The 24013-nt window shown below is 44.5% G+C and overlaps 2 protein-coding genes across 5 annotated transcripts; one reads left to right on the top strand and one right to left on the bottom strand.

Moving 5' to 3' along the window:
- Positions 1 to 1219: 1219 nt before the first annotated feature.
- LOC111851991 (BRD4-interacting chromatin-remodeling complex-associated protein) lies at positions 1220 to 18090 on the top strand. 3 transcript variants are annotated; one of them, XM_023827417.2, is made up of 15 exons: positions 1220 to 1446; positions 1957 to 2018; positions 7863 to 8028; positions 8404 to 8449; positions 8625 to 8667; positions 9732 to 9797; positions 9964 to 11442; positions 11556 to 11759; positions 13015 to 13444; positions 13557 to 13702; positions 13873 to 13934; positions 14021 to 14169; positions 14541 to 14632; positions 14815 to 14917; positions 15056 to 18090. In XM_023827417.2, the coding sequence occupies exons 4-15, from the start codon at positions 8409 to 8411 to the stop codon at positions 15760 to 15762; spliced, it is 3522 nt and encodes a 1173-aa protein (XP_023683185.2). In that variant the 5' UTR covers positions 1220 to 1446; positions 1957 to 2018; positions 7863 to 8028; positions 8404 to 8408; the 3' UTR covers positions 15763 to 18090. The 3 variants fall into 3 exon arrangements, with proteins under 3 accessions (XP_023683185.2, XP_023683183.2, XP_023683182.2); XM_023827415.2 differs by having other exon boundaries at positions 14538 to 14632; positions 14818 to 14917; XM_023827414.2 differs by having other exon boundaries at positions 14538 to 14632.
- Positions 18091 to 18237: 147 nt separating this feature from the next.
- Positions 18238 to 23668, bottom strand: exd2 (exonuclease 3'-5' domain containing 2). 2 transcript variants are annotated; one of them, XM_072699071.1, is made up of 10 exons: positions 23582 to 23668; positions 23328 to 23461; positions 21798 to 22581; positions 21461 to 21717; positions 21175 to 21301; positions 20733 to 21037; positions 20543 to 20649; positions 20126 to 20261; positions 19672 to 20037; positions 18238 to 19548 (listed from the first exon to the last, which is right to left on the bottom strand). In XM_072699071.1, the coding sequence occupies exons 3-10, from the start codon at positions 22185 to 22187 to the stop codon at positions 19332 to 19334; spliced, it is 1905 nt and encodes a 634-aa protein (XP_072555172.1). In that variant the 5' UTR covers positions 22188 to 22581; positions 23328 to 23461; positions 23582 to 23668; the 3' UTR covers positions 18238 to 19331. The 2 variants fall into 2 exon arrangements, with proteins under 2 accessions (XP_072555172.1, XP_023683265.2); XM_023827497.2 differs by having other exon boundaries at positions 21813 to 22581; positions 23328 to 23658.
- Positions 23669 to 24013: the final 345 nt, after the last annotated feature.

Genomic DNA, 24013 nt, shown 5'->3' with positions numbered 1-24013 from the left:
CATGCATGAAACTTGAAAAATTCCAATCTCCTACTTAAAACATTACTGTAGGACAGCTGAACTTAATGTATTTGCAGTGCAAATTTACGCAAATAATTGCTAATTCCGCTAGTGTTTGATATTTGCGTAACATTGCAATTTTCACAGACTTGCTAATGGAAATTAGTACACAGTAAAAAAACAAAACAATAATTGCCAATAGTAATTCATAATGTACACCGTGTGAACAGTAAATCAACGCCTCTTCGGTTCATGTTACTTACCCTTCTGCAGTGGAAAACCGAAGTGAGCTGGTACTGTGTTGGACTGGCATCACAGCTCCGGTACGGGTCGGTTCCTGTATGACAGTGGAAAATGCCATATGACTTTGACGGCTGATATTCATTGTGAAAGATTTTCTCATAATTTAGAATACTGATAGTTTTGTCCACTGCTTCTTTTCTGTAACCTTCTGTAATTTTTGGTAGGGTGGTGTTCAAAGATTTTCAATCTAGAATGCATTTGGAGCTATAACAGTTCAACAGTTTAACTATATTTGCAATTATAGTTAAATTGTTATTCTTATCAACATTGCATTAATATGGTAGTATGGTATATTTTCAAGCTTTGAATATGGAAAGACGCACTAGATTTGTAGGAAGTAGTACTGCCAACAGAAAGATTTTTTTTTTGTGATAACGACATGTAGGCCTATCATTATTAATAGCAGTCTCATTTACCTGTACCGGATGTGATCTATACTGTGACTCCATAGAATGAGGTAAGAGCGTGGATATGATTTATACCTTAGCAAATAATCAAGATTTGAATCTTAAAATTTCACTCTTGATGGAAAAGCAAGAAACTAATTGCAGAATCTGTAATCTTTGGATGGTAGAACATCTCTCTATTGATTATTTATTAGAATAGAAAATTTTGTTATAAAATAAGATGTTTCAGAAGAAAAAAAATCGGTAAATTTTATTCTTTTGCTTTTTAAGCAAAAATATTATCCGCCATAAATACAAAGTAATCAGCTGTATGTGGCTTTGTTTTGATTATTGTGTAATATATAGGACTACAACCTTGTCTGTAATAGAAACGGATAATTATAGATAAATGAATCATATTATGACTGCGTGCTTTGACCTGCGCTGCATTAGTGCACGCGCCTCCTTTGCGCTTTTAAACACCACAGTGTGTCAGTCACTGCTAAGGCGGCCAATCAGGAGACAGAAGAGCTCCTCGTTGTCGGAGGAGAGCTATTGATTTTCACACATGACGGACCTCGCGGGAGAAGCCCATTGATTCTCACCTATTTATACCATTATCGTTTGAATGTGAATTTGTTTTTGTTTATACTTTGAACCTGTAGCTACATAATATTTTTAGAATCATATTTTCATTGAGCATTTTACATCAACATTTTTCTTGAATCCATTTGAAATCATTTCATACCAAAATTGGGTATGTTGCATTTGTATTGTACTGTATTAATGGTCGAAATATAACTAAATGCTTCAAAATGATACCCGCTACAAGATACATGGATACCTTGTGTTAATGTTTAATAATACGATGCAAGATTAAGCGAGACTGTCGCGCTGGGAGCTGTAAAGGGTTAGAATAGTACGCTGTATGATTTTTAAAAGGCTGGTTAAGGTAATGAAATTGAGCATTCTGGAAATACTTCTTGGAGGACGTATTAGGTTATTAAGTCGTATATTGCATAATTCTATGCTACTATAATAGCATTACAAAGGAAATTTGTCTCTTGGTGGCAACGCGGATTTTTTTAAACGTTAATGCGTTGCGTTTCAGATCTGAGCCACGCATCCCCATCTTCCCTTTAGCACTAAAAGGACGCAAAGGCAGCGCAGCCCCCTCGCTCCACTCTTTTTCCACCTTTGTGTTCTGATCTCTTCTCACTCTTGCTTCTCACCCACCCCGATCCCCCTTTACCCCCCTCTCCCTTAGCGTCTGAAAAGACTCAATGGCGCAGAGGCCCGCCTGAGAGGACAATAACCCACAAAGACGCGGTGAGTTGTTTTTTTTTTAAGTTAAATTACAAAATGACCCAGAACAACACAGAAAACGACAGCGAAAGGAAGAGTAGAACAGATGTGATGGTTACAAGTGGATCCTTTGTGTTGCTGCGGAGAGCGCAGCAGGAATTAGCTACCTTGGTACTCCTTCTCCGTGATAGATTTTCAATGAACAGCAGCATCCTGCACTGAATCAATGCGAACTGCTTAAAGTATATGGCTACATAAACTGATTTCATATGAATTTTTTTTTCCCGAAGTGAGCCTAAGTACTGATTTCCAGGGATGCTTTTAGCCCATGTCATCATCTGTCTGGAAATCCAGTGAGAGTCCACTGTCTGTTACTGCCGGGATGATAGCGCCGTGGGCAGTGCGAAGGGATAAAATGCGGTTGTGGCAGGTTGTAAACAAACACAGGAATCCGTCTGATCTACCTGAAGTGAGGTTGGGGAGGTCTGCTGTCTTATAGGTACCACCCCTAGACGCTGTGGGTGAGAGAGAGAAACATATAGAGTGAGGGACACGCTGAAGTACTGGTTTGAGGAGCCGCCGATTGTAATAGGAATGAGCCTCTTTCGTATTTCCTTTATATTCAGTCAAGGTACACATGAAGGAGGTTAACGTCTTCTCAGATTAGCAAATAAACCATATATGCTGACGTGGAGCGCATATCATCCTGTTTTAAATTATAATACGCAAGGTAATATGATATTATTTAATCTATATATTCCATACATTAAAAGCACACGCACCAATGTATGCGATCCCAAATGTGTTATAATGTAACACCCTACTGCTTTCTCAAAGTAACTGCTTCAGATGTAGGTTATGTGAAAATGATTTCAATATGTTTTCATTCATCTGGTTCTGTCTGTTACCCTGGTTTAGAATCCCCAGAAACGGGTACGTTGCATCTGTTCGCGTATAATTAAAAAAGAACGCGCGGCAATAACGAGTTACGGTATGCGCTTTTTTTGTTGGGGTAGCCGATAGTGCGGGGTGAAGCAGCATTTGGGAAATCCCTTAAGAAATGTTGTTTTACCTTGCTTGATTTCTTGACTGAATAACAGAATTAGTCAAGTGTATCATTGCAGGTATCTTATTCGAAGAATATGTTAGAAATTTCATTTTGGATAATACAGAATAAGACATAATAATTACGCATTCATGTATTACTATAGAGCGACATGAACTGCAAACAAAACAAGTATTCTATGACAGATTACATTTTTCTAATATTTGATATCAAAGAATGACGTCAGCGGCTGTTACATGTAATTATATTTGTACATTTCTATAAGACTAGGGATTTCTCTGATACTGAACAGAATTGCGCTTTAAAATTCTGTTCTGTGTCGTGTTTCTGCTATTCCGTTAAGCTCAGCTTCTTGTCGATGTTACGGTTTATAACAAAATTTTCTTGTACAAGTTCAATAGCCTGTTACATCCCCTTTTATTTCAATATGCAGCAGACATAGCACAACAAGGTTTTACAAATGGAAAAACGCCGGTAAATAAGAAAATATAAATGAAGATCAGGAGGAGTGTACAGGTGATATGCATAGCTATAGACATGTAACATGTCACATTCCAACCATTTAATGTTGTCCAAGAGTGTTTTGTGGCTGGGGGTGAGGATGCATTGCAGTGCCAACAGAAAACATTCCTAGTTGCGCCTCTTAGCACACTGTTGTGTAATGAGCTCCAAGAGAACACCCTGTTCTCCATTTTGCAACTGTTATCTTCTCTGCAGCTGCCTCCAGAGTGTCTGGGATCATTACTTCGATGGAGCTGATTTTTCTGGTGAAGTTGTTTAGGTAGTTGGCAATACCCGAAATGATCTTGCAGATTACTGAATAAAGAAGTACTCTGGCCACTACAGACTGGTAAAATACACTCTACAGACAAAAGTATTGGGACACCTGGCCATTACACCTACAGGAACCTCTGTAGCAACTTATTCTAAATCTATAGGCATCAATATGGAGTTGGTTCCCCCATTGTAACTATAACAGCTGCCACTCTTCTAGGAAGGTTTTCTACAAGATTTTGGAATTGTGTCTGTGGGAATTGTTGCCCATTCATCCAGAAGAGGATTTGTGAGGTCAGACACTGATGTTGGACATGAAGGCTTGGCTCACAATCTCTGCTCTAGTTCATCCCAAATGTGTTTGATGGGGTTGAGGTCAGGGCTCTGTGGGGGCCAGTTCTTCTACACCAAATCCACTGGACCATGTCTTTATGGACCTTGCTTTGTGTGCTGGGGCACAGTCATGCTGGACCAGAAAAGAGCCTTCCTCAAACTGTTCCTACAAAGTTGGAAGCATAGAATTGTCTGAAATATCTTAATATCCTGAAGCATTAAGAGTTCCCTTCACTGGAACTAAGGGGCCTAGCCCAACCCTTGAAAAACTACCCCATACCATTATCCCTCTTCCACCAAACTTAACAGTTGGCACAATGCAATCAGGCAAGTAACCTTCTCCTGGCATCTGCCAAACCCAGACTTGTCCATCAGACTGCCAGACAGAGCACATTTCCACTGCTTCAGAGTCCAGTGGCTGTGTGCTTTATACCACTCCATCTGACGCTTGGCATTACGTTTAGCAATGTGAGGCTTGCAAGCAGCTGCTCGGCCATGGGAGCCCATTCCATGAAGCTTCCAGCACACAGTTTTGCTGGAGTTAATGCCAGAGGAAGTTTGGAACGCTGCAGTTATTGAGTCAACAGAGCATTGGAGTCTTTTACGCACTGTGCTCCTCAACACTCGGCGACCCCACTCTGTTACGTCACATGGTCTGCCACTCCTTGGCTGAGTTGCTTTTGCTCCTAAACACTTCCACTTTGCAATGATGTCACTTCCAGTTGACCGTGGACTATCTAACAGGGGAGAAATTTTATGAACTGATTTAATGCAAAGATGGCACCCTGTGACAGTGCCATGACGTAATTCACTGAGCTCTTCAGAATGACCCATTCTTTCACAAATGTTTGTAAATCTAACTGCATGGCTAGATGCTTGATTTTATACAACTGTGGTAATGGTTTTGAATTAAACACCTAAATTCAATGATTAAGAGGTGTGTCCCAACGCTTTTGTCCTTATAGTTTATCTCCTGCAGCTAAATGCAAAGACCTGAGCCTTTTCAGAAAGCAGACTCCCACAGTGCCAGTGTGTTGTCTACCCTGCTGTTTGAGTGAACCTTCTGCTCCCTGCGGCACTGTACTGCCTCCACATCTTACCCATTGGATGGTGATAGGTCAAAGGGGCTCTTTGGCACACTGGAAATCCACCACAGACTTCTGTGTCTTGCTCATATTGAGCTGCAGGTGGTACTGAAATAGTTGGTACGTGCAAGTCCATATCTAGCTTCTACTCTGTAACTCATCTCTGTTGTTGATGAACAATACAATGGGGGAGTTCTCTGAGAGTTTCCATAGGTGGCATGAGCTGGTGTTGTTTTGGGATGTCTATTGTGTAGAGGGTGAAATGGAAGAGAGACAGAAGGAACCACCGTTTATGACAAATAGTTCTGGAACCTCACAAATTAATCTGTTGGTCAGATGGTTTATGATCCAGGAGACTGAGTTTGTTCCCGATTTGGAGGCCAAATGGTGTTGATTGTAATGTGGTGTCAGCTTTGATCAAGTGGTAGTAGGCTCTATATAGATCAGAGCATTGTCCACACCTACGTGTGCCTGGTAAACAAACTGCAGGGGACCTAGCTGGTCTTCGCCAGGGGTCAGAGTTGTTTCAAGACCAGTCTCTCAAAGGTCTTTATAATGTGTGAAGTGAGAATATGATCTGAAATCTTAAAGGGCTTTGTATGCCCCTCCTTTGGCCCCAGGACCACACAGAATGTCTTCCAGGGCAGGGACACCTTCTGTTGACCCAAACAGAAGTAAAACAGTATAGAAGGACCTCACAGAGCTGGCTGGAAGATGCCTGAATCACCCTACTGCTGATTTCAATCAGGCCCTGCAGACATGCCCATGCAGAGGGTCCTCAGATCTCTCCTCACCTGGTCAGCTGAGATAGACAGTCTGGGAGGACTGGGACGGGAGTGCACGCCTTGGATGTAGTGTCTTCAGTGGGGAAATCACAGAGAGGTAAGGTGATGGAAAGGTAGGGGGCAGTATTAGCCAAAAACCTTCTGAGTTGACACACTGAGGCTGATGGTATTGGAGAAGAACTGGACCGGCAATTGAGAATCAGACTTGTTTTACCAGATTCAGCTAATTTGTCCTGTGCTACTCTCCATTACAAGGTTTCCAGTCAGCTTGTAGCTGTTGATGGTCCTTAGGCCACTCCAGTTTCTTTCACATTGTTCTGCTGTAGCATGCTCTCCATCTTGCCTGTGTAAAGGTTTTTCCCGTCACAGAGCAGCTTACTCAGTTCTGTCTGCTCCCACTTGATCTCCTCCTTGTCACCAGACCTGAAAGCCCTCATCTTGTTCGGCAGATCCTTCAGGTACTTTGTGATCCGTGGTTTGTTATTGGGAAAAACATCACAGGGTCTTTGTGGAAACTGTATTAACCACACAAGTGGATGTCCATGACACAGTGGCTAAGTTCCTCAGTGGCTGCCCCATGTAACTCACAGAGCATCTCCCAGTCCGTCTCCCCTAAGGGCCTGGACGTACTTCTCCGCACAGGGACTGTGCTCATGCATCCAGACACAGAGCTATTCATACTTCTGCGGTCAAGCCCACTCAATTCACACATGTACAAAATGCTTAGGAGGAGGAAAGGACAATATTCCATGGAGAAATTCTAGGAGGAGGGAAAAGAGCTGTTTATTTGACATAGACGAAAATGAAAAAGATATTTGCGCCTATTAAACGAAAATCGATTGCACGGTGGAGAATTTGCTGTGCTGGTGCAGGAGATGCTCAGCGTCAACAAGGAATGACATCACCAGTATTTTTAAATGTCAGCTTTGAGGTTTGAGGCATCTCTCGTTGTATTCATCATCATACACAGAAGTCTCTTTTTGAGGTATTGGAAAGGTTGGCTGTCACTTTACACTATTTAGAATCACAACAGGCTCTAGAACCATCTTACAGATTGGGGGATTCTGCCAGTTCCCAGATTAATATCCTTGTGTTGGAATAATTTGAAATATGCCATCTCTATGCCTGAAACATCTTTAAACAGCAGGGAAACAGGTATCAGAATCATAAATAAGAAATGTCTGAAATTAATGTATTAAACAGTTATCACAATTGCAAGGTGTATCTGTTTCAAACAGTTATAGAATTTGAAGCATCCAATGCAAATGAACAAATATTCTTGTAACTACAACAAAGGAGTCTGACTCGGGTACATTTCCTGCTCCTTTTCATAAAATACTTGGTGTGCTATCGGTGGTCGCGTTGCCTTAACACACAATCTTGATGCTGCATGCATTCAACTGCAGAGAACTATGTTTATGTCAATCGTGTCATAAACATTCGCGTGGACACCTGTACACATACGAAGTATGAACATACCTTAAGTTGTGTTGCAGAACCTGCTAAGTCTCCTCTACCAACTTGGGTGGATTTAAGCAGTAGATTTAACGGAGGAGGCCCCCCAACAGTAGATGGTAGATTTTAGGGGCCCCTATGCAGTGCTGGTCTCCCATGAATCTGCCAGGGAATCCATGCTCTTCCAATGCCCGTGGTCTCAGGAAAGTTTCAGCAGCTTTTGCCGCATGCAGGTGAACACTAGGGCCTCCTCACACGCCCTGCTGGAGAAAAGGACACGGCAGCTGTGGGAACAGGCAACCACTTAAGGGCAACGCCGGGCGTTTGAGTTCTAGTGCATATAACTCACGGCCTTGTATTGGCCTTGCAGCACACAGGTAGCAGATATGCCGATACGGAGGAACACACAGATCCAGAAGACAGCCTCATGGGCCAAACACTGCTTGGTCGTTCATCCCTGAAGCCAGACCTGTGTGTCCATGAGGCCCCTAAAGAGCCCAGCCAGTCTGCTCTGAATGGGGCCTCCACCACATGAAGTATGTTCCCTCTCCCAACACCCAAATCCTTTTCACCTATTTATAGTCGTGTAGAGTACTCAAAATGTACTCAGTTATCCAGGAAATGGCTAGACGAGAAATATGTGACAAGACGGGGCTATTCCCTCGATGGGGTGGCAGCCCATTGCAGGCATCACATAGCTTCATGCAATTCAGATATATGTTACTTAATTAGAGCATATAAAAATGTCAGACTGCGCTTTTATTAAGTACATAGTTCATGGGTCCTCAGTGACATCAGTAATGTAATTGCTAACTACTCCCATGTAGTGTTATCTACAGCAGTTTAATTTCGCAACAATATGTCTAATTTCGCAACAATATGTCTTGTCCGCTTCGTCCCAATGCTCTCAGCTGACATGGAGGATGAAGATGGCACTTGTTTACTTGATGTTTTATGGTAAGTCAGGGAGCGTTAGATTAAAATTGCATGCATATTACGATGATGATTTCATTATTACTGCCATTGTTCTTTTTTGACATGGGGCCTTCAAACTGTTTTGACAATCAGATTTACATGTTTCTAATGCTTGACTAAGGACACTAAATCATTAATTCCTTATTCTCTCTTACAGTGACCCCCAAGCCCTGAATGACTTCCTTCATGGAACCAACGAGGTAAAACTTTTATCTTTCCGCATTTTAATGTGTGCACAGCTGCAAAAGAGAAACTTATAATATAAAACAACATTACATATTATTTATATTCATATTGTGTAATTATAATAATTAATAATAATAATAATAATAATAAATTAAAAGCTTGTGAAATGACACACAGTCTTTGTGTTTTTATCAGCTGCTCTTGTCCAAAGCAGTATACAAGTGAGGAGATTATGGGGTCAAAGGGCAAAGGTCAGCCAGCATCTCTGGAGCAGTTGGGGTTAAGGGCATTGCTCAAGGGCCCAATGATGATATGATTACTGATGATGATAGATTTGAACCCATAAGGTTATACACGCAGGCACAGATCCAAAACCTACTGAGATACACACCACCCTTTAAATACAGATTTTTGTGATCACTAGACCTGATAATGTATTGTGCATAGTAAACTGTCACGAGTGTTCAAGTAGGACACATTAAAATTGTCAGTATGGAGGCACTACAGCAGATTACAAGATCGCTGACTTAAATCAGTGTGTCTGGGACTTGTGAGGGAGGCTGCAATCTGAAATCTCAAAGCAATAATTGGTTACCATGGTGATTTGTCGTGGCACTTGGCCAGTTTAGAAAGGTGTCGCTTGCAATATGAGAACTCTCTTGACAAAAGTGGTGAACCTCCATACTGTACAGCAGATGAATAATTGATCTCTTTGTAGGTGCTATTGTTCAGCGGCTTTGAAGTCTTTAGTCTAATACAGAGGTTGAGCTAAATTATTGAACTGAACTTAAGACATTCATGGTATGAGTTGTTGATTGTAAGGGAAGAAGAACTGCAACATTGTAGCAGAAACCCAAATGTTAATCTAATCTAATAATAAGCAGGAGCATGAGTACGCAGTAGGTTACCTCTAATAAGGATCATAAGCATTTTTCTGTTAGCTACATGTGTTTGATTGATTCTTATTAATCGCTGAACACATGCATGCTGTACATACAGAATGCACCTCGTATATCACGTCTTTCTATAAGAAATCTCCACCCTATACACTCATCCTCTTTCTTTTCTGTACCCTCAGCTGGAAAGTGACGACCTGCTCATTAATTCCTCCCCAGGAGAACCCTCGTTGTTTGCTGATGCCCCCGTGAGTCTCTCTTTGCTTTCATAAACACCACAGGGTCTAAGCATTAATGCAGGCAGACAAAAGACCAGAGACAATATGGCAGTGATATTTGGAGGGAGATGTTACTGAGGTACAACTGGATTTTGAGGGAGAAATGTATGGCACTGTGTCTATTTTTTCCGGTCAGAGTCCAGGATCCTTGCTGGCAGATGATGTTCCATCCCGGGACACCCCCCCTCCAGGTTGCGTTGACCTGTCCTTCTTGGAAGAAGCACTTCTCAGTTCTCCAGATGGAGGGGGGGTTCCCGAGGTAGGGCAGGGAGGCCCAGTGGGGGCTGTAGAAGAGGAGGAAGCATGTGACATCCTACAACAGAGTCTTCAGGAGGCTGACATCACTGAGCAGACCTTGGCTCTGGAAGCTGGCTTGGCTGCCCCTGGAGATGCCCTGTCTCTTTATAACCCCCCTGGAACACTGATTGGTTCTCTTGCCTCACAATTCCTGGCCAAATCCTCTCCGTTGCCCACAATGCCCCGGGATACCCAAGCAGCTGTGGAGCCCCCGCAGCCCTCCCTGCTGGCTGTGGGGCCAGGTTGCCCTTCCCTGAAGCCTGCTGCCCCTCAGCTCATGGGTCTTCTACCTGGCACAGTTTTCCCTGGAACTCCACCCGAAGCCTCTATTTCTCTGAGTCCTGCTCAGGGCTCTGGAATGATCATTCAGAAGGCCCTTCCAAGCCTGACAGGTCGCCCCATGATGGCGACGTCACTGAGGGCCACCACAGGCCCGGGGATTCTGCTGACACGAGGTCCTCTGCCGATCCAGCCCAAGATGCCTGTCAACATCCAGCCCCGTCTGGTGCAAATAAGTCCCAAGCCCTCTGGACAGAAGACCTCGCCAAGCCTTACTTTGGTTCAAGGGACAACTTCACCAAACATTTTGTTGTCCCCTCCTCTGGGCCCCAAGCAACCCCCAACCACCCCTCACCTCAGCAAGCCAGTCAGTGTGCAGTTGTTGAATCAAGGGGGATCCATTGTCATCCAGCCCCAGGGTCTATTTCAAGGCCACAATCAGTTCCTACTTCCCAACCAAACCCCAGTGCCAGTATCCCAGTCTGCTGGTACCACACGCCCCCTGCTTACTCCTACCAGCCAGCAAGAGATTTCAGTGCGGGGCGGGGCGCCTTCTTCTGGTCACCTGATGGACAGTACTCAGATTCTTACAGCCCCCCCCAGGCAGCTGAATTTCAGCCCCGTATTCACAACACCAACAGGGCAGCTAGCGCTGAGGCAAGGTGCCCTCTTATCAGGCCCTTTGCACCTGCAGTCTGCACCTCCTACTATAGTCCAGATGCCTGCACAAGTGGCTGGAAGCTACACGCCGCAAGGACAGGGACGGCGGGGCACCCTGCTTCATGGCACCGCCTTGGGGGGTCACATCACTCTGATCAACAGCCCCGGGGTGCTTCCGTCGGATGTAGCCTCCATTTCAATTGTCAATGGTCCTTCCGTGGTACAGGGCCTGCCTTTTGCACCTCAGGCCCAACAGCCTATCTCCGGGGGCATCGATGGACAGCAAAGTCAGCCACAGACCTCCGTCTTACTGCTGCCTGAAACATCTGCCCTAGAGGATAAAGGCTCAAATGAGGAACAGCTACTCCATGTTCCACAGGTATGTGGTTACTCCATGTATTTATGGTTCCCTGTTTTAAAGTCATAATGGCGTAAACCTTGTCTCATTAACTATTTCGGCTGAAACAGCGTCTTGACCATCATGCTTTGCAGGTATGTCCCACAGAGGTCCAGTCCTCTCCCCCAGTTCTGACCGTACTGCAGCCTCAGCTGGACGTCCCCCTCCACCATGACCCAATCGATCCCCTGCCCGAGCACATTTTACCACGTGCAAATGGGCCGCAGGTGCTGGGTGGGCTGTCTAGCCCAGCTCCTCCAAAACACGACTTCATGCATCGTCTCCAGCAGGTCAACCAGGTAAATAATATAATGGTTTCGATAACATGACCCACAGTCATTCCCAAGCTAACTAAGCAATACCCACGTTAAAAGACATGAGAAGATCGCTTTGCAATAAGTCCAGCCCTCAAAGGAGAGTCTTTTTTTGCATTTTACATTTTGTATCACGCAAAGAGAAAAAACATTAGTAACGGGAAATGTGTGTTTAATAGATGTGCTTATTTTTTATCTTTATAATATACAGAACCAATCAAACGTTTGGACACGCCTACCCATATTTTATGTAATCTATAAAATAACATATATGGAATTATGCACTAACCAAAAAGTATGCAATAAAATAAATAGTTTCGGCAGCTCTGTAGGTTGCCGGTTCAAATCCCTGGGTCAGCAGAGTGATGCCCCCACTGGGCCCTTGAGCAAGGCCCTTAACCCCAGTTGCTCCAGGCACTGGCTGATCCTACTCTCTCCTCTACACCAGTTACATGAAGTGGCCTCCTGGGATGCTTTTCCAGCTGTCCTGAAGGAGGTCCCACATATATGCTGAGCTCTCATTGGCTGCTTTTCCTTCACTCTCTGGTCAAACTCCTCCAAAACCATCTCTACTGTGTTTAGGTCAGGTGACCAGGTCATGTGACGTGGCACTGTCACTCTCCTTTGTAGGCGGCTTGGCATTTTGACTGGTACTGTGTGTGTGTGTGTGTGTATGTGTATGTAATTTCTAGTTAATACAGAATATGTATGTGTTTATGAGAGATAACACCCCAATCATGTATCCAGTACATGGTCACCGAAGACACACATCGTGTTAATTATCAGCATGACAGGAACATTATAAGGTGCATCAAAGCTGTGATTTTACTTGCTGCTCATTCCAGTTATTTCAGACTTTCAATAATTATAATTGCGCCGATTTTGGAGAGGATGCAATTAAAATAATCAGTCTTGGAGTATTTCCTGAAAGTCAGGTACAGCAAATTACCTGAAAAGTTTATGACAAAACTATCCTTACATGTAAGCCTTTTACCCAGAATCTATGACTGGGAAAATGCAGGTTGATTGTAGTGGCACACTTTTTACATTTCCCACTATTAAAAAAATCTTTAATAGTTGAGGATATGCAAATATTGTAATCTACTCCAGTTACCTGGCAATTTTTTAATTTAATGATTGTAAATTTTATCGGTTACAAAAGTGGTTGTATCCTTATGCAGAATATTGGTAAGATGTGGATGTGATGTTAAGTCTTGTTCTGCTTAATTCTCCATCACAGCAGACTCTTCAGCCACAGTCAACATCTGCTGATAACTTGCCTGCGACACTACAGGTCCAAGTTACTCCTCAGATCACCGTCAGCCAAGCGGGGGCCCCTCCCGTGACCCCAATCCCTAGAGGGGTCGGCACTCCCACCCATCCTGGGCACGAGCAGCCGGGGCCGCGATGCTCACCTCTGATTGGCCAGGCTTCATTAAGCACAACCCATGCCAGCTTCTCCTCCCACTTTGGTGGGCAGGCTGAGAGCCTGTCTGAGTCTGGACATGGCAAGGCGTCCCATTTCTCACGGGCCGCTATCCCCGTGCACACGGCGCCGTCCCCTTTAGTGGTCAGTCTGTCTGTTGGGTCACATCCGCCCACATCTCTCCTGGGTCCGGAGGATCTTCAAGCCCCAACTGACGCCTCCACGCAGCTGCGGGCAGAAGTTAGTGAGTATCAGTGGACTGTGAAGTCTAACTGTCAAGTAAATATGAATCATCAAAGGTGGGGCATTAATCGGTGTCATTTATACGCTGATGTATTTTTTTTTTTATTCACCAGAACAAGCTTTGGTTTCTACTGTGCAGAGTACAGGGCCTCAGCCAGCCTCTCCAAAACCCCAAGGGCTCCAGCTTCAGGGGCAACACAGTCTGAAGCACCACAGTCAAATGACTCAGATGCAACCCCAGCAGCAGTCAAACTCGCAGGTGACAGGGACTTCTGAGTCTGCCTGACAAGGGGCACTGCTTGTGTTCCAGGAATGAGTTACAATGATATCATGTGGCTATAACTGTCATTAAATTATTTTATGATTGGTGCGGTTTGTTCAGTATTTGTAATTGCAATGTAAGAAACACTTTATATCCCTACCAATCAGGTAACAGCGTGCAAGGATAAAGAGAGAGAGGAGAGACTGACCCCAGCAATACGCAAGCACAGGTACGTGGCCGTTTCTTGGACTCTGGAGAGAGTAAACCTGTTCCAATCCAGTGTGGTGCTTTGGGATGTCCTCATCTCCTCTACAGGTTCCAGCAACTGTTGTGCAGGGATCACACTGCAGTTCTGAGCCCGGATGCCCACTCCCCATTCCTGTCCCTGGAGAATGCAGTAATCCGTCTGCTGCCATTCCACACTTGTGCGGGGTGTTTACCCAGCCAGGCAGACTTCCTGACAGGTGAGACCCAGACACACCAAGGTCGAGTACCAATATGTGTACTTCACCGTTCTTGGGTTTCCACGTACCCACTTGACATCATCTTCCATTGCCAAAGTACAGTCCCAATATTCAAGAACAGGTGGACAGTAAAAATCCAATGTCACTCTTGCCCTGCCCCGAGTATCAAGGATGCATCTCGCCAAACGAGAACAGTCCCATGATTCATTGCGTCCCAAGTTTGTTCTTGGGAGGGCAAGTTAGCAAGACCGCTTTTGCCTAGAACACAAGCAATGATCTTTGCATTCTTGGCATTGTTAAACACCCCAAGATCTCTTCATCGGTACTTATCTGTGTTATTGATGTAGCTGCACTATTTGTGTCTTTAGTAGACAAGCAGTTTGAAGCTGTATCTGACCTGCTACTGAAACGTACCAAGGAGATGCTCAACAAGTACCGGCAGCTATTGTTGGGGGAAGCCCAGGTGAGTGGATTGATTTGTCCTACGCATCATAAATTTTACCACCTCTGCTCACTTCTGTTCCGATTTCCGATGCCGTCTTTATAGGCCTCGCTATCTTTCATCCCATTTGAGTGGCTGCGGCACTTACATTGACCTTTAGCCTGCCTGATCGAGGTAAACATCTTCCTTGACGCTACTTATAGCAGGTAAGCCCATCAGCGGAAATGGTGATGCTGGAGCGGCTTTTCCTCCAAGCAGAGAGGGGAGTTCTTGGGGAAGAGAAGCGCAAGGCCCGACTAGAGCCAGGTCTGTACCTGGGATCTCTAGATCTTGCATAGAATATGTGCTTCCTTGTGCGAATTGATGTTTGTGCTTAGCTTAGCCGCTTTGTTATGGAATTAAGAACGTATCTTGACAAGTGCTTCTGTCCTGGCATCTCAACAGAATCCTTTCTGGTGTCTCTCCATAAACCAGCATCTGGACCTCCTTTGTTGCATTCTAACAGTCCCCCCTCACCTCCCTCGTGGGCCCTGCTGTCTGATCGGCCGCCAGGCCTCAAAACGTACCGTTCCAGTAGCCGGGGGGCACTCAAACTCACCATAAAGCACGAGTCGGGATCCCGCAAGGTAGTGCACAACTCGGCCTGTGAAAGTGCATGCAGTCCTCCTTCCAGCCACAAGTCCGATGGCACTGGGCAGCTGACTAATGGAAGAGACACAATTAACGAACAAGGACAAGGATGCCAGGACCCTACATACCCCCAGAATCTGACTGAGTCATCAGAGAATAACCGGAGTCAGATAACCAATGAGGCCCAGGAGTCAAAGCAGATTACTGACACACACATAGCGTACAGCATCTCCCAAGTAGACCCACAATCCTCTGCTTCGGTGCTGCCCGGCACTGACCCTGTCCTCTGCCCCCCGAAACCTAAAAGACTCCGACCAGATCCTGACCAGAGTCAGCAGGGTCTGGCTTTTCCTGGGGAGGACCATGTCCTCAATGAGCATCTTCAAAGTGCTATCGACAGCATCCTGGAGCTGCAACGTATGCAGGGGCCACCAAGCCTCCAGACGCAGCCTCCTCCGGATGGTAAGGGAGCCTCGGTGCTGGAGCAGGCCGTCAGTAGCATCATGGAGGGACACCAGTAGAAACCGGCAGTGACATATGAAGGAGAATAAACTGTAGAAAGGAATTTAAAGGTAGTACTGATGTACAGGCTTAATATTACTAAATACAAATTTTATGTAGATGTTTCTCATTGAACCCATTTCAAATAGCAGATGCAGTTATACTTCAGGAGTGCGTGAAATGGTTCAAACGTTCAAACGATATGTCAGGTGTTCAGACAAATCCTTCAGCATTCGTAGCACATCCATAGCAGCTAAATCATCTGCAGTAGCATTTACTGTAAAAAAGCAAATGGGATAGTATTATTTGAAGATATTGATTTAAGGTTTGTCCCGATGTGAAGTATGTATCTGTTTTTATTAGCTTAGTAATAAATGGGAGCGGCCTGTTTTGTGTTTGGCAGAGATTGAGTTGTAAAAGGGATGAAGAGGATTTACCGCTATTCTGCACAAGGGCTGCTGTTCTGTGCTTCTAGTGCTCAGTTCCTCGTATTCAGCATTCTGACTTACAGTGGGCCATAAGAGGATGGTCTTACTCTAGAGAATTTTATTTTTCTTGAACAGTGATCATAGTTGAGATTGACGCTGTGGCAAATAATTAATCTTGGGTAACGCTGTATCTTGCATAAACTGAGTGGGAAAAAAAAATATCTGCATTTGACAACCAAAAGTCATGCAGTCCACTTCATCCTGAATACACCAGCAAATATCAATGTTGCATCTGTGAAATGTTTGCGAGCAGAAAGGAGTACAATATACTTTGTCCAAAGAAGGCTTTAACGAGAAAAGTAGATTATGATCATGTTTAGATGTTTCTACGCTGAGTGGAAGACATAGAATTCATTCATGTTTAGAACTTTGTAAGATTTCTTTTAATTTTCTGGAGACTTTTAACAGATTAGCAATAACAAAGAGATGTTTGTAATAACTGCTACTGTTATACTGAGGGGGGGTTGCGGACTGAGTGAAGCTCACCTGCAGCTCAGAATTCAGTGAATTAGAGTGGGGCTAGACCCAAATGTGAGGCACATTCGCCACTGCCTTTAGATCAGCCCTGTAACTGCAATACACAGTAAGACCAACAGGATCAGTAAGACAGAGGTGAAAGCAAGGGTGGTCATGACATTCTGAAGTGGTGGGTTCAGCATGAGAATGCCTTGTGTTGCATATCATGGGATCTATTTCACAGGCAGGAGCAATGTCACAAAAAGGAACATATCTAGCTGATACATGACTGCCTGAAAGTTTCAATTTTAGGCATCATTCATGCTCAATTTACCCAATAACATATTGACAGCATCTTTTAATCTTCAAATAGCCTTTGACCAAAAACTGAGTTAGTGGTCGTTAGTGTCAAATATTTATTTTTAATACTAGATGTTTTTTGAATTTTTGTTGAGGAAAAAAAAATGAATGTTGGGCTCTTTTCATGGAAGTTGTAGGGGTTGAACAACCAAAATTTAATGATACAATGTAAATGAAGATGAAGTAAAACGACAAAAGTACTTAAAGGATGGCAACCATGTATTTATTAATGCTACAAGATTTCCTATACCAGGTGTTTGGGCTGATCAAAAGTACAGATGAACCCTATTAGTAGCCTGTCTACAAATTTGAGAATACTGAGTGCGTTGTAATACTAAGGGTTTATCATTGAAAACAGTATTAGGTTTTAACTAAAAGATGAGTGATGTGATCTAGTAATTTGGAGGTTGCACTGTGAATGGGTCAACGTGATCAAAGCCTGGCCAAAATATTTAATGACATGTATATAGCCAAAACTATTTATGGAACAACAAACATGGTTGGACGAGTTATTTAAATAGACAAATTAAATTATTTTTAAAGTGGATTAAATCTTTGACTTCAGCAGCTCTTTTTTTCTAAAGGAAAAGAGCTTGAACTAAATTCAACGAGACCTCAGAAATCTACGGTCTCTTCATGTTTAGGCCTCGTAGGGTTTTAATGGATGTCTTGATATTAACAGGGTTCATCTGCATAAAAACAGTACGATAATGGTGGATTACGCTGTTGTATTTCAATTCCTGAGGATCGGTTGGGGATAATCCTGCATGTTGAGCCATTTTGTGTTATGCATTTTGTTCTTGTTTTTATAACGGAGTTAATGTGACCTGGGACCTCAGGTTAGACACTGTGCTTTCATCTTAAGACTGACAGATTGTTCTGTTGCCAAAATCAAGGGGCCTTAATTCACCAGAACCAGATTGTAATCATAATACTAAATACCCAACTGAGTACTTTGACTTAAGTCATGGAAGTGATTCATTTAGGACATGTAAAGAGAAGCTTTTGTACACATTTTTACAGACTATTTATTAAATAGTGATTTTTAAAAGACTAAATGTTTGGTGTCATTTTCTGTGCTTATTGGTGTTAATTCACCCTCGTCTTTAAGCACACTGTTCCCCCGCGCCCCCCCCGTGCAAAGTCTGTATTTTCTCCTAGATGCACACACAGAAAAATCAACCAACTTAATGCAATGTGTACAAATATGATCTTTAATCTTTTATTTACAATTAAGGAAACAAAGCAGCTTTTTTAGGAGTTACATCTGGACAAATGTAAAAGTTAAAAAAGCAGCGAGTTTCTTAAAGTTTCACAGAGTCGGGACACATTCAAGGTGCTTAAGAGTATAATGTTCTTTCAGCTTTACAGTAGGACCATGTTTCAAGGCAGTTTCAATAAAGCTAGTAAACTCTCAGGAAAACATGTAAGAGATGGCACTTCAGCAACTGAAATATGAGTAGCCATGATTAAGCATCGTCGCCAAGGTAGAAGTTGAAGATTCCAGCCTGACGGACATGGTTAGTGCTCAATTAGAGTAAGGGGTTCAAATTAGGTGTGAGGTGTCCTTACCCTACAGAACACACAACCCAGGGCTACGGCGAATGAGAAGACACTTCCCAACTCACCACCCTGCAGATGGATAGTTGCTCAGCCTTCAGCTTGACCAAAACCCAGAGAGAAAGTGACATTAAACCCTTTTTGGATTAAATACAGCAATAAAAGGTGTCGGATCCATCGTAGAAGATCGACCAATGTGGAGTTTGAGGCAAAATAGACAAATGTCACAGCTTATCTATGAAAATCGTTTTGAAAGCTACCTTATTGAAGATCTGTAAAGCCAACTCCATCTGCACGATTGGGAACACACAAACACATTACGGCTACAAACCAGCATGGTCCATTATCCATATCCATAAGGAATTAAGAGCAGGTTTGGAGCTTACTTTTAAAAATGTAGGCTTAAATAAACTAGTGAAAAGGATTCACCATTTAAATATTTTAAAAGTGTGCACAAATACTGCGGACTTCATACCCTGTGTCATCTCGCACTGTTAGTGTTCTGGATTAACCACGGTAAGTATCAAATTTTAGCCTCCCACTTTAAGGTCCATTTGCCCTCAGGAGTTCTGGGTTTCTTTGACACTTGCAAAAGCCATTAGATGCAAAGGGGGGGGGAGATAATCCAGCAAGGACCAAAAACGAGGCAGCTGGGGGAGTTTGCAGAATACTGGGACTGTACATCAAGTCCTCCATTAAGTTCAGCCGAGACAACTGAAGAAGGCTCAGTTCAGCTTGATTGGTAGGTCCTCACCGTACTTTCGGAGGAACTTCACATGGTTGTGATGCACGGACCAGAGCGGATGAAGATGTTGTGGCTTCATGGTGGAGAGAAAATGCTGTCGCCAGCGTCTCTCTAGATCCATCAGACCACGGAGACCACGCTCTGCATAGACCTGAACAACTTTCAGCCCATGGGGCACATAGTTCTGGTTAAATATCCTAAGTGAAGACAGGAAAAGAGCAGATTTAGGGAACCTAATTTCCATTAAAGAGACATTTCAAACTGAACAGTCACTGCATTTACCGTTGCCTCATCATCCTACGCCCTACATCTCTACTGACCTGGTCTTCAGGCTAGCTGCCTTTTGTAGCATCTCTGCGGTAACTTCTTGGTGCTCCTCGCCAAAAAAGCACATGATGACACCTTCGAGCTCCGAGCGACGGGACTCAGGCAGGCCGTCGCCGGCTGTGAGGAGGGCTCGGGCCGCAGAGCGCACGCGGCGCCGGTCGGCGTCCTCCAGCTGCCGCACTCCCTCCTCGCATCCCAAGGGCGCGGAGAACTCCTCAGACAGCTGCTGCTTCAGCATCCCGTCGTGGACGTTGGACGCCGCGTGGCAATACGTGCACAGCAGCAGGATGTCATGGGAGTTGTGGTCCTTCATCTCCGACGGAAAGTGCCGTCGGTATTCGTGCGGGACTACGTTCTTCCTGCGGTTTAATAGCTAGGTACAGTTACTGCGACCAAGAATACAAATGAAACCATGGCAACAACAAAACGACACCCAGACCAACCCACCTAATATAGGAGTCAGTCTTCCCACACACAACACAGCAGTTCTCTTTGGCTGTAAGGTAGTAATCCTGCTGGGAGTCGGGCCGTCCTGATGGCTCAAACTTCAGCCTGACAATAAAGGGGTCCTCACTGAGGAGTTCTGGAAGAATTATAAGTTACATTGGAGACGTTAAAAAAAAAAAAAAAGGTCAGGTTTAATAAGGTGGTATTAGAAATTACATTTGAAAAAATTCACATGCTCAAAACCAGAAACAAAGGGTTCTGCAGTCATTGTAGCAACGGAGATTACTGCCATACGACCATAGTTGATATTCCAGCCACCGCATGGATGCAAAAGTAATGCATATTCTGCATTAACACCAATTCTGATCCTTAACGCTGCTCACATACACGACTAGTTTTTAATTGGTTAATTAATACCTCCAATGTCCTTGTCCAAGTACCACTTGGCTTTCTTCTTGTCACAGGTGCAGAGGAGCTGGCCATCTGGGGCATGGAGGAAGCAGTTATCATAAAGCGGGGATTTCCTGAAACACACAAGCTGTGAGAAACTCTCCCCCAGTGGCCAACAGCTGGATATTCCGAAGCCACTGCCAGTGAAGGCCCTCACCTGGCGGAGTACCCCACCCCGAGGGGCTTGCGTCTGTTTTTGCGGGGATCGGGTACTTGCTGATCTCCAGAACCCGGGCTCTCGGACGTGTCCCGTCGGCACCGGCGGCGCCTCCCCCCATCGGCAGTCCTCTCCTCCCCCTCCCCCCGCCCTCGGAACGGCACGTCCACCAGACCCTCACAGTGCGACGATAACTGATTGAACACTGCATCTCCGCTAAGGGCGGAGCACGGAGGGGAATGGAGACCGAGCAGGCGGAAGAAGAGCGCGACGGACACCTGGGCATCCCTGGCAGCGTAGGTCACCTGCGGTCAGGAAACACGGGGAAGAGAAAGGAGTAGAATTTCTGAGAGCATGTCCCAATAATAAAGAAATGAATAATAAGTGAGCATTTCTCAAAAGTATCCATTCTCTTCCGCTGACAGCCTCATGCTGTGAGTACCTGCTCCAGTGTCAACTGGTCTGCCTCCCAGTCACTGCACCGAAGCTCCAGTGACTTGTCTAGAGGTACATCAAGCAGATCTGCTGCCAGGGATTTTAGGCTCAAACCATTAGTCAACCCCATTTTCCTGATGAGGAATCAAAACGATTAAAGTTAAATGAATATCAGCTCATAAGGGTTTATCACACAGGTGGCAACTACAAACTAGCACATTCACGTCCTTGGATGACAAACAAGAGTTTCTCAGGCACCTAAGGTTACGTTAAAGCTTATGCACCAGTAGTACCTGTGTTTCATAACGAGGTTGCGCAGATCCACAGTGCATCCGAGCGACAGGCCATAGTCCCGCGCGAGGCGTTTCCCGTCCTCGTAGCAGCCAACGCCTACCTTCAACACCCGCGTGTCACTGAGCATCTCGGCGAGGCTGCGAGGTAAGGACTGCCCTGCGCTGCAGAACTGCGGCAGCCGCACCAGCACGCAGAAACCCGTGTAGGAGGCCATCTGAAGCAGCGAGACGGCTCCCGTCTTGCCTTTCACCGAGACCTACAGGAGAGAGCGGATGTGGCGGTGAGACTCGCCCCACAAGGAAGCAGAGGAATTCACTAAAGCAGGAGAAGCCTTACACACGGGTTCTTTACCCATTCACAGTCTAGGCCCAGCACAGGAAAGACCGACAACTCTCTCTCAAGTGAGGGCCACAGCTGCTCCCAGTCTTCTCCAGAGGTCACCACCACAGGCTGCACGCTTAGCAGCTGCTCTGGTGAGGGCAGGAGGGTGGCTACAGGTCTGGATATCGGTGGTGGTGGTGGTGGGGATGGTGACGGTGACGGCAGCGGCAACGATACTGGGTGTTGCACTGTGCTAAGCTGCTCCTCTTGGACTGGGTCAGAATATGCCAGAGCCTGGGAACGCTTCTTCTTCTGGAACCTCAGCGTCCTCCAAAACAGCAGGCCACCAAGAGTGGCTCCTAAAACAGTCGCTATAGCAGCCGTGAGGACGCTTTGTCTGGACATCTTGGTGGAAATGAAACCAAATTATGGGGAGGAAAACAAAATTCACAAGTGACTTTTGGCCTATCAGCAGGGCACTTGAGAAGGAATGTCAAGGGTTCTTCCGGGAGAAGATACAAGACAGGAGGGGAATCCAAGGAAATGATCCCAAATCAGGAGCTGAATGTAAGCCAAATTAATGAAAATGCATAACGCAGGAGTAACTGGTAACATAAACAGACAAACATGACGTCCACCATCTACTGTTGAAATATTGTGCCACTATGAAACAGAAGGATTCTAGAAGATTCTCAAAGTTTAACATTCAGTATCTAGAAGCTTGAAAAGGACAACGATTATTTGCTCCTCTTGGCTGTTCATGCCCATTGCCTTTGGGCTTCAGGCTGCACATCTTCCCCTGGAGGAACAAATAACAAAAACGAAAAGGAGATCACGCATTAACAATAACTTAACATTCATGGCGAACTGAGAAACGTGTATTTCTACTGCATGTGGGATCAAGAGTCAAACTACGATGGGACAAAAGTGCCGAAATGTTTCTGTGCCAAGAATATCGAAAACTACTGATACGACACTGAGGTGGCCTTAATAGAAACAGATAATTACCGACTGATCGTGCTTTAAATTAAATACCAGCAAAGGTATCGCAGTACAGTTCGACGGAGTTATTTACTGACGTCCATGAAATACTATGACCTGTTCCACAAAGAATGTCGCTGGGGCCACTTAGCGCGCAAACAACAAACAAACAATCAAAATGTAAAATACGCCTTTTGCTAACGCTAAAAGTTCAAAACAAACCCAAAAGAAAGTTCTCCTGTAACTCATAACATTATCACGCTGTATTATGTACTTATCGAAATAGTGATGTAGCTTAAAACACTGCATCGCTTATAAGCATTTATTGGACAATAAACACCGGGAACAGGTTGCAGGTCAATACACGTAAATAAAACTACATTTAGGTACAAGACTTATTTCTATGACTCAACGCACAAGCCTAGAAATGTGCACCAACGACGAGCTGACCAAGTTAACAGATATTTGTTTAACAATAAAGTGGTTTTTGTTTTTGACAAAATTCGCGATTTCAAAAGCCCGCGTGCACACCGTTTATTAGGATTTTTGTGCCCATTTCCATACCTTAGCATCGCAGTATCCACATGCACACTCAGTCGATCGTAGCTATATCGCACTTTCCGGCTCCATTTAAGCGTTTGATGCGGCGCATTACTGACAGCGCCTCCACGCACACGCAGGCCGCGGGATCTATATAACTAGTTAAAAAATACAATATGCATTTCAGCGCCAAAACACAGGGATGCCGTTACCGTACAGTAAAGTATGTTATACTTTAATGTTTTGTATCTAGTTACGAACGTCTGTAATGCTTCTACTTATCTATTTTTCAGTATTGCAGCAATGTCTGCGCATGCGTCTTGGCTCCAACCGGACTCCCCAGCACATAAGGTCACAGATACTGCAGCCAGATTGTTGTCGCGCGGTACAGGACAGCGACTCCCAGCGGCGGTCTTTGGTATTTTTGGTGTTTATTAGTTATACTCCGTTTATTCCACAATTAAACGTACGGAAGAGGATTAGGGCCACCATGAAAATATTATTTGAATTCTGACTTTAATCTCAGAATTCTGACTTTTTTTCTAAAGAAGTCAGAATTCAAATAATATTTTCATGGTGGCCCTAATACTACGAGTTCATGAAATTGCTAACAGCTCAATATCATCAAATCCCCCTCCCCATTTCCCAGAAAGAACTGACATGACATTGATTGATTCCATATCAGACAAATGGCTGAAACAACGTTGATC

The sequence above is a fragment of the Paramormyrops kingsleyae genome, chromosome 14, assembly GCF_048594095.1.
Source record: "Paramormyrops kingsleyae isolate MSU_618 chromosome 14, PKINGS_0.4, whole genome shotgun sequence".
Lineage (NCBI taxonomy): Eukaryota > Metazoa > Chordata > Actinopteri > Osteoglossiformes > Mormyridae > Paramormyrops > Paramormyrops kingsleyae.
Note: the sequence above shows the minus strand (reverse complement) of the source record. Positions and strands in the feature narration are given on the sequence as shown.

Excerpts from the sequence above, each read along its gene's own strand:
- exd2 (XM_072699071.1), bottom strand. The coding sequence starts at position 22,187 with ATGTCCAGACAAAGCGTCCTCACGGCTGCTATAGCGACTGTTTTAGGA. Across the intron at positions 21,302-21,460 it reads AACCTCGTTATGAAACACAG|GAAAATGGGGTTGACTAATG; the intron begins GTACTACTGGTG and ends ATTCCTCATCAG. Across the intron at positions 19,549-19,671 it reads GCAGCTAGCCTGAAGACCAG|GATATTTAACCAGAACTATG; the intron begins GTCAGTAGAGAT and ends GTCTTCACTTAG.
- LOC111851991 (XM_023827414.2), top strand. The coding sequence starts at position 8,409 with ATGGAGGATGAAGATGGCACTTGTTTACTTGATGTTTTATG. Across the intron at positions 13,445-13,556 it reads GCAGCTGCGGGCAGAAGTTA|AACAAGCTTTGGTTTCTACT; the intron begins GTGAGTATCAGT and ends TTTATTCACCAG. Across the intron at positions 14,918-15,055 it reads CAAGGCCCGACTAGAGCCAG|AATCCTTTCTGGTGTCTCTC; the intron begins GTCTGTACCTGG and ends GCATCTCAACAG.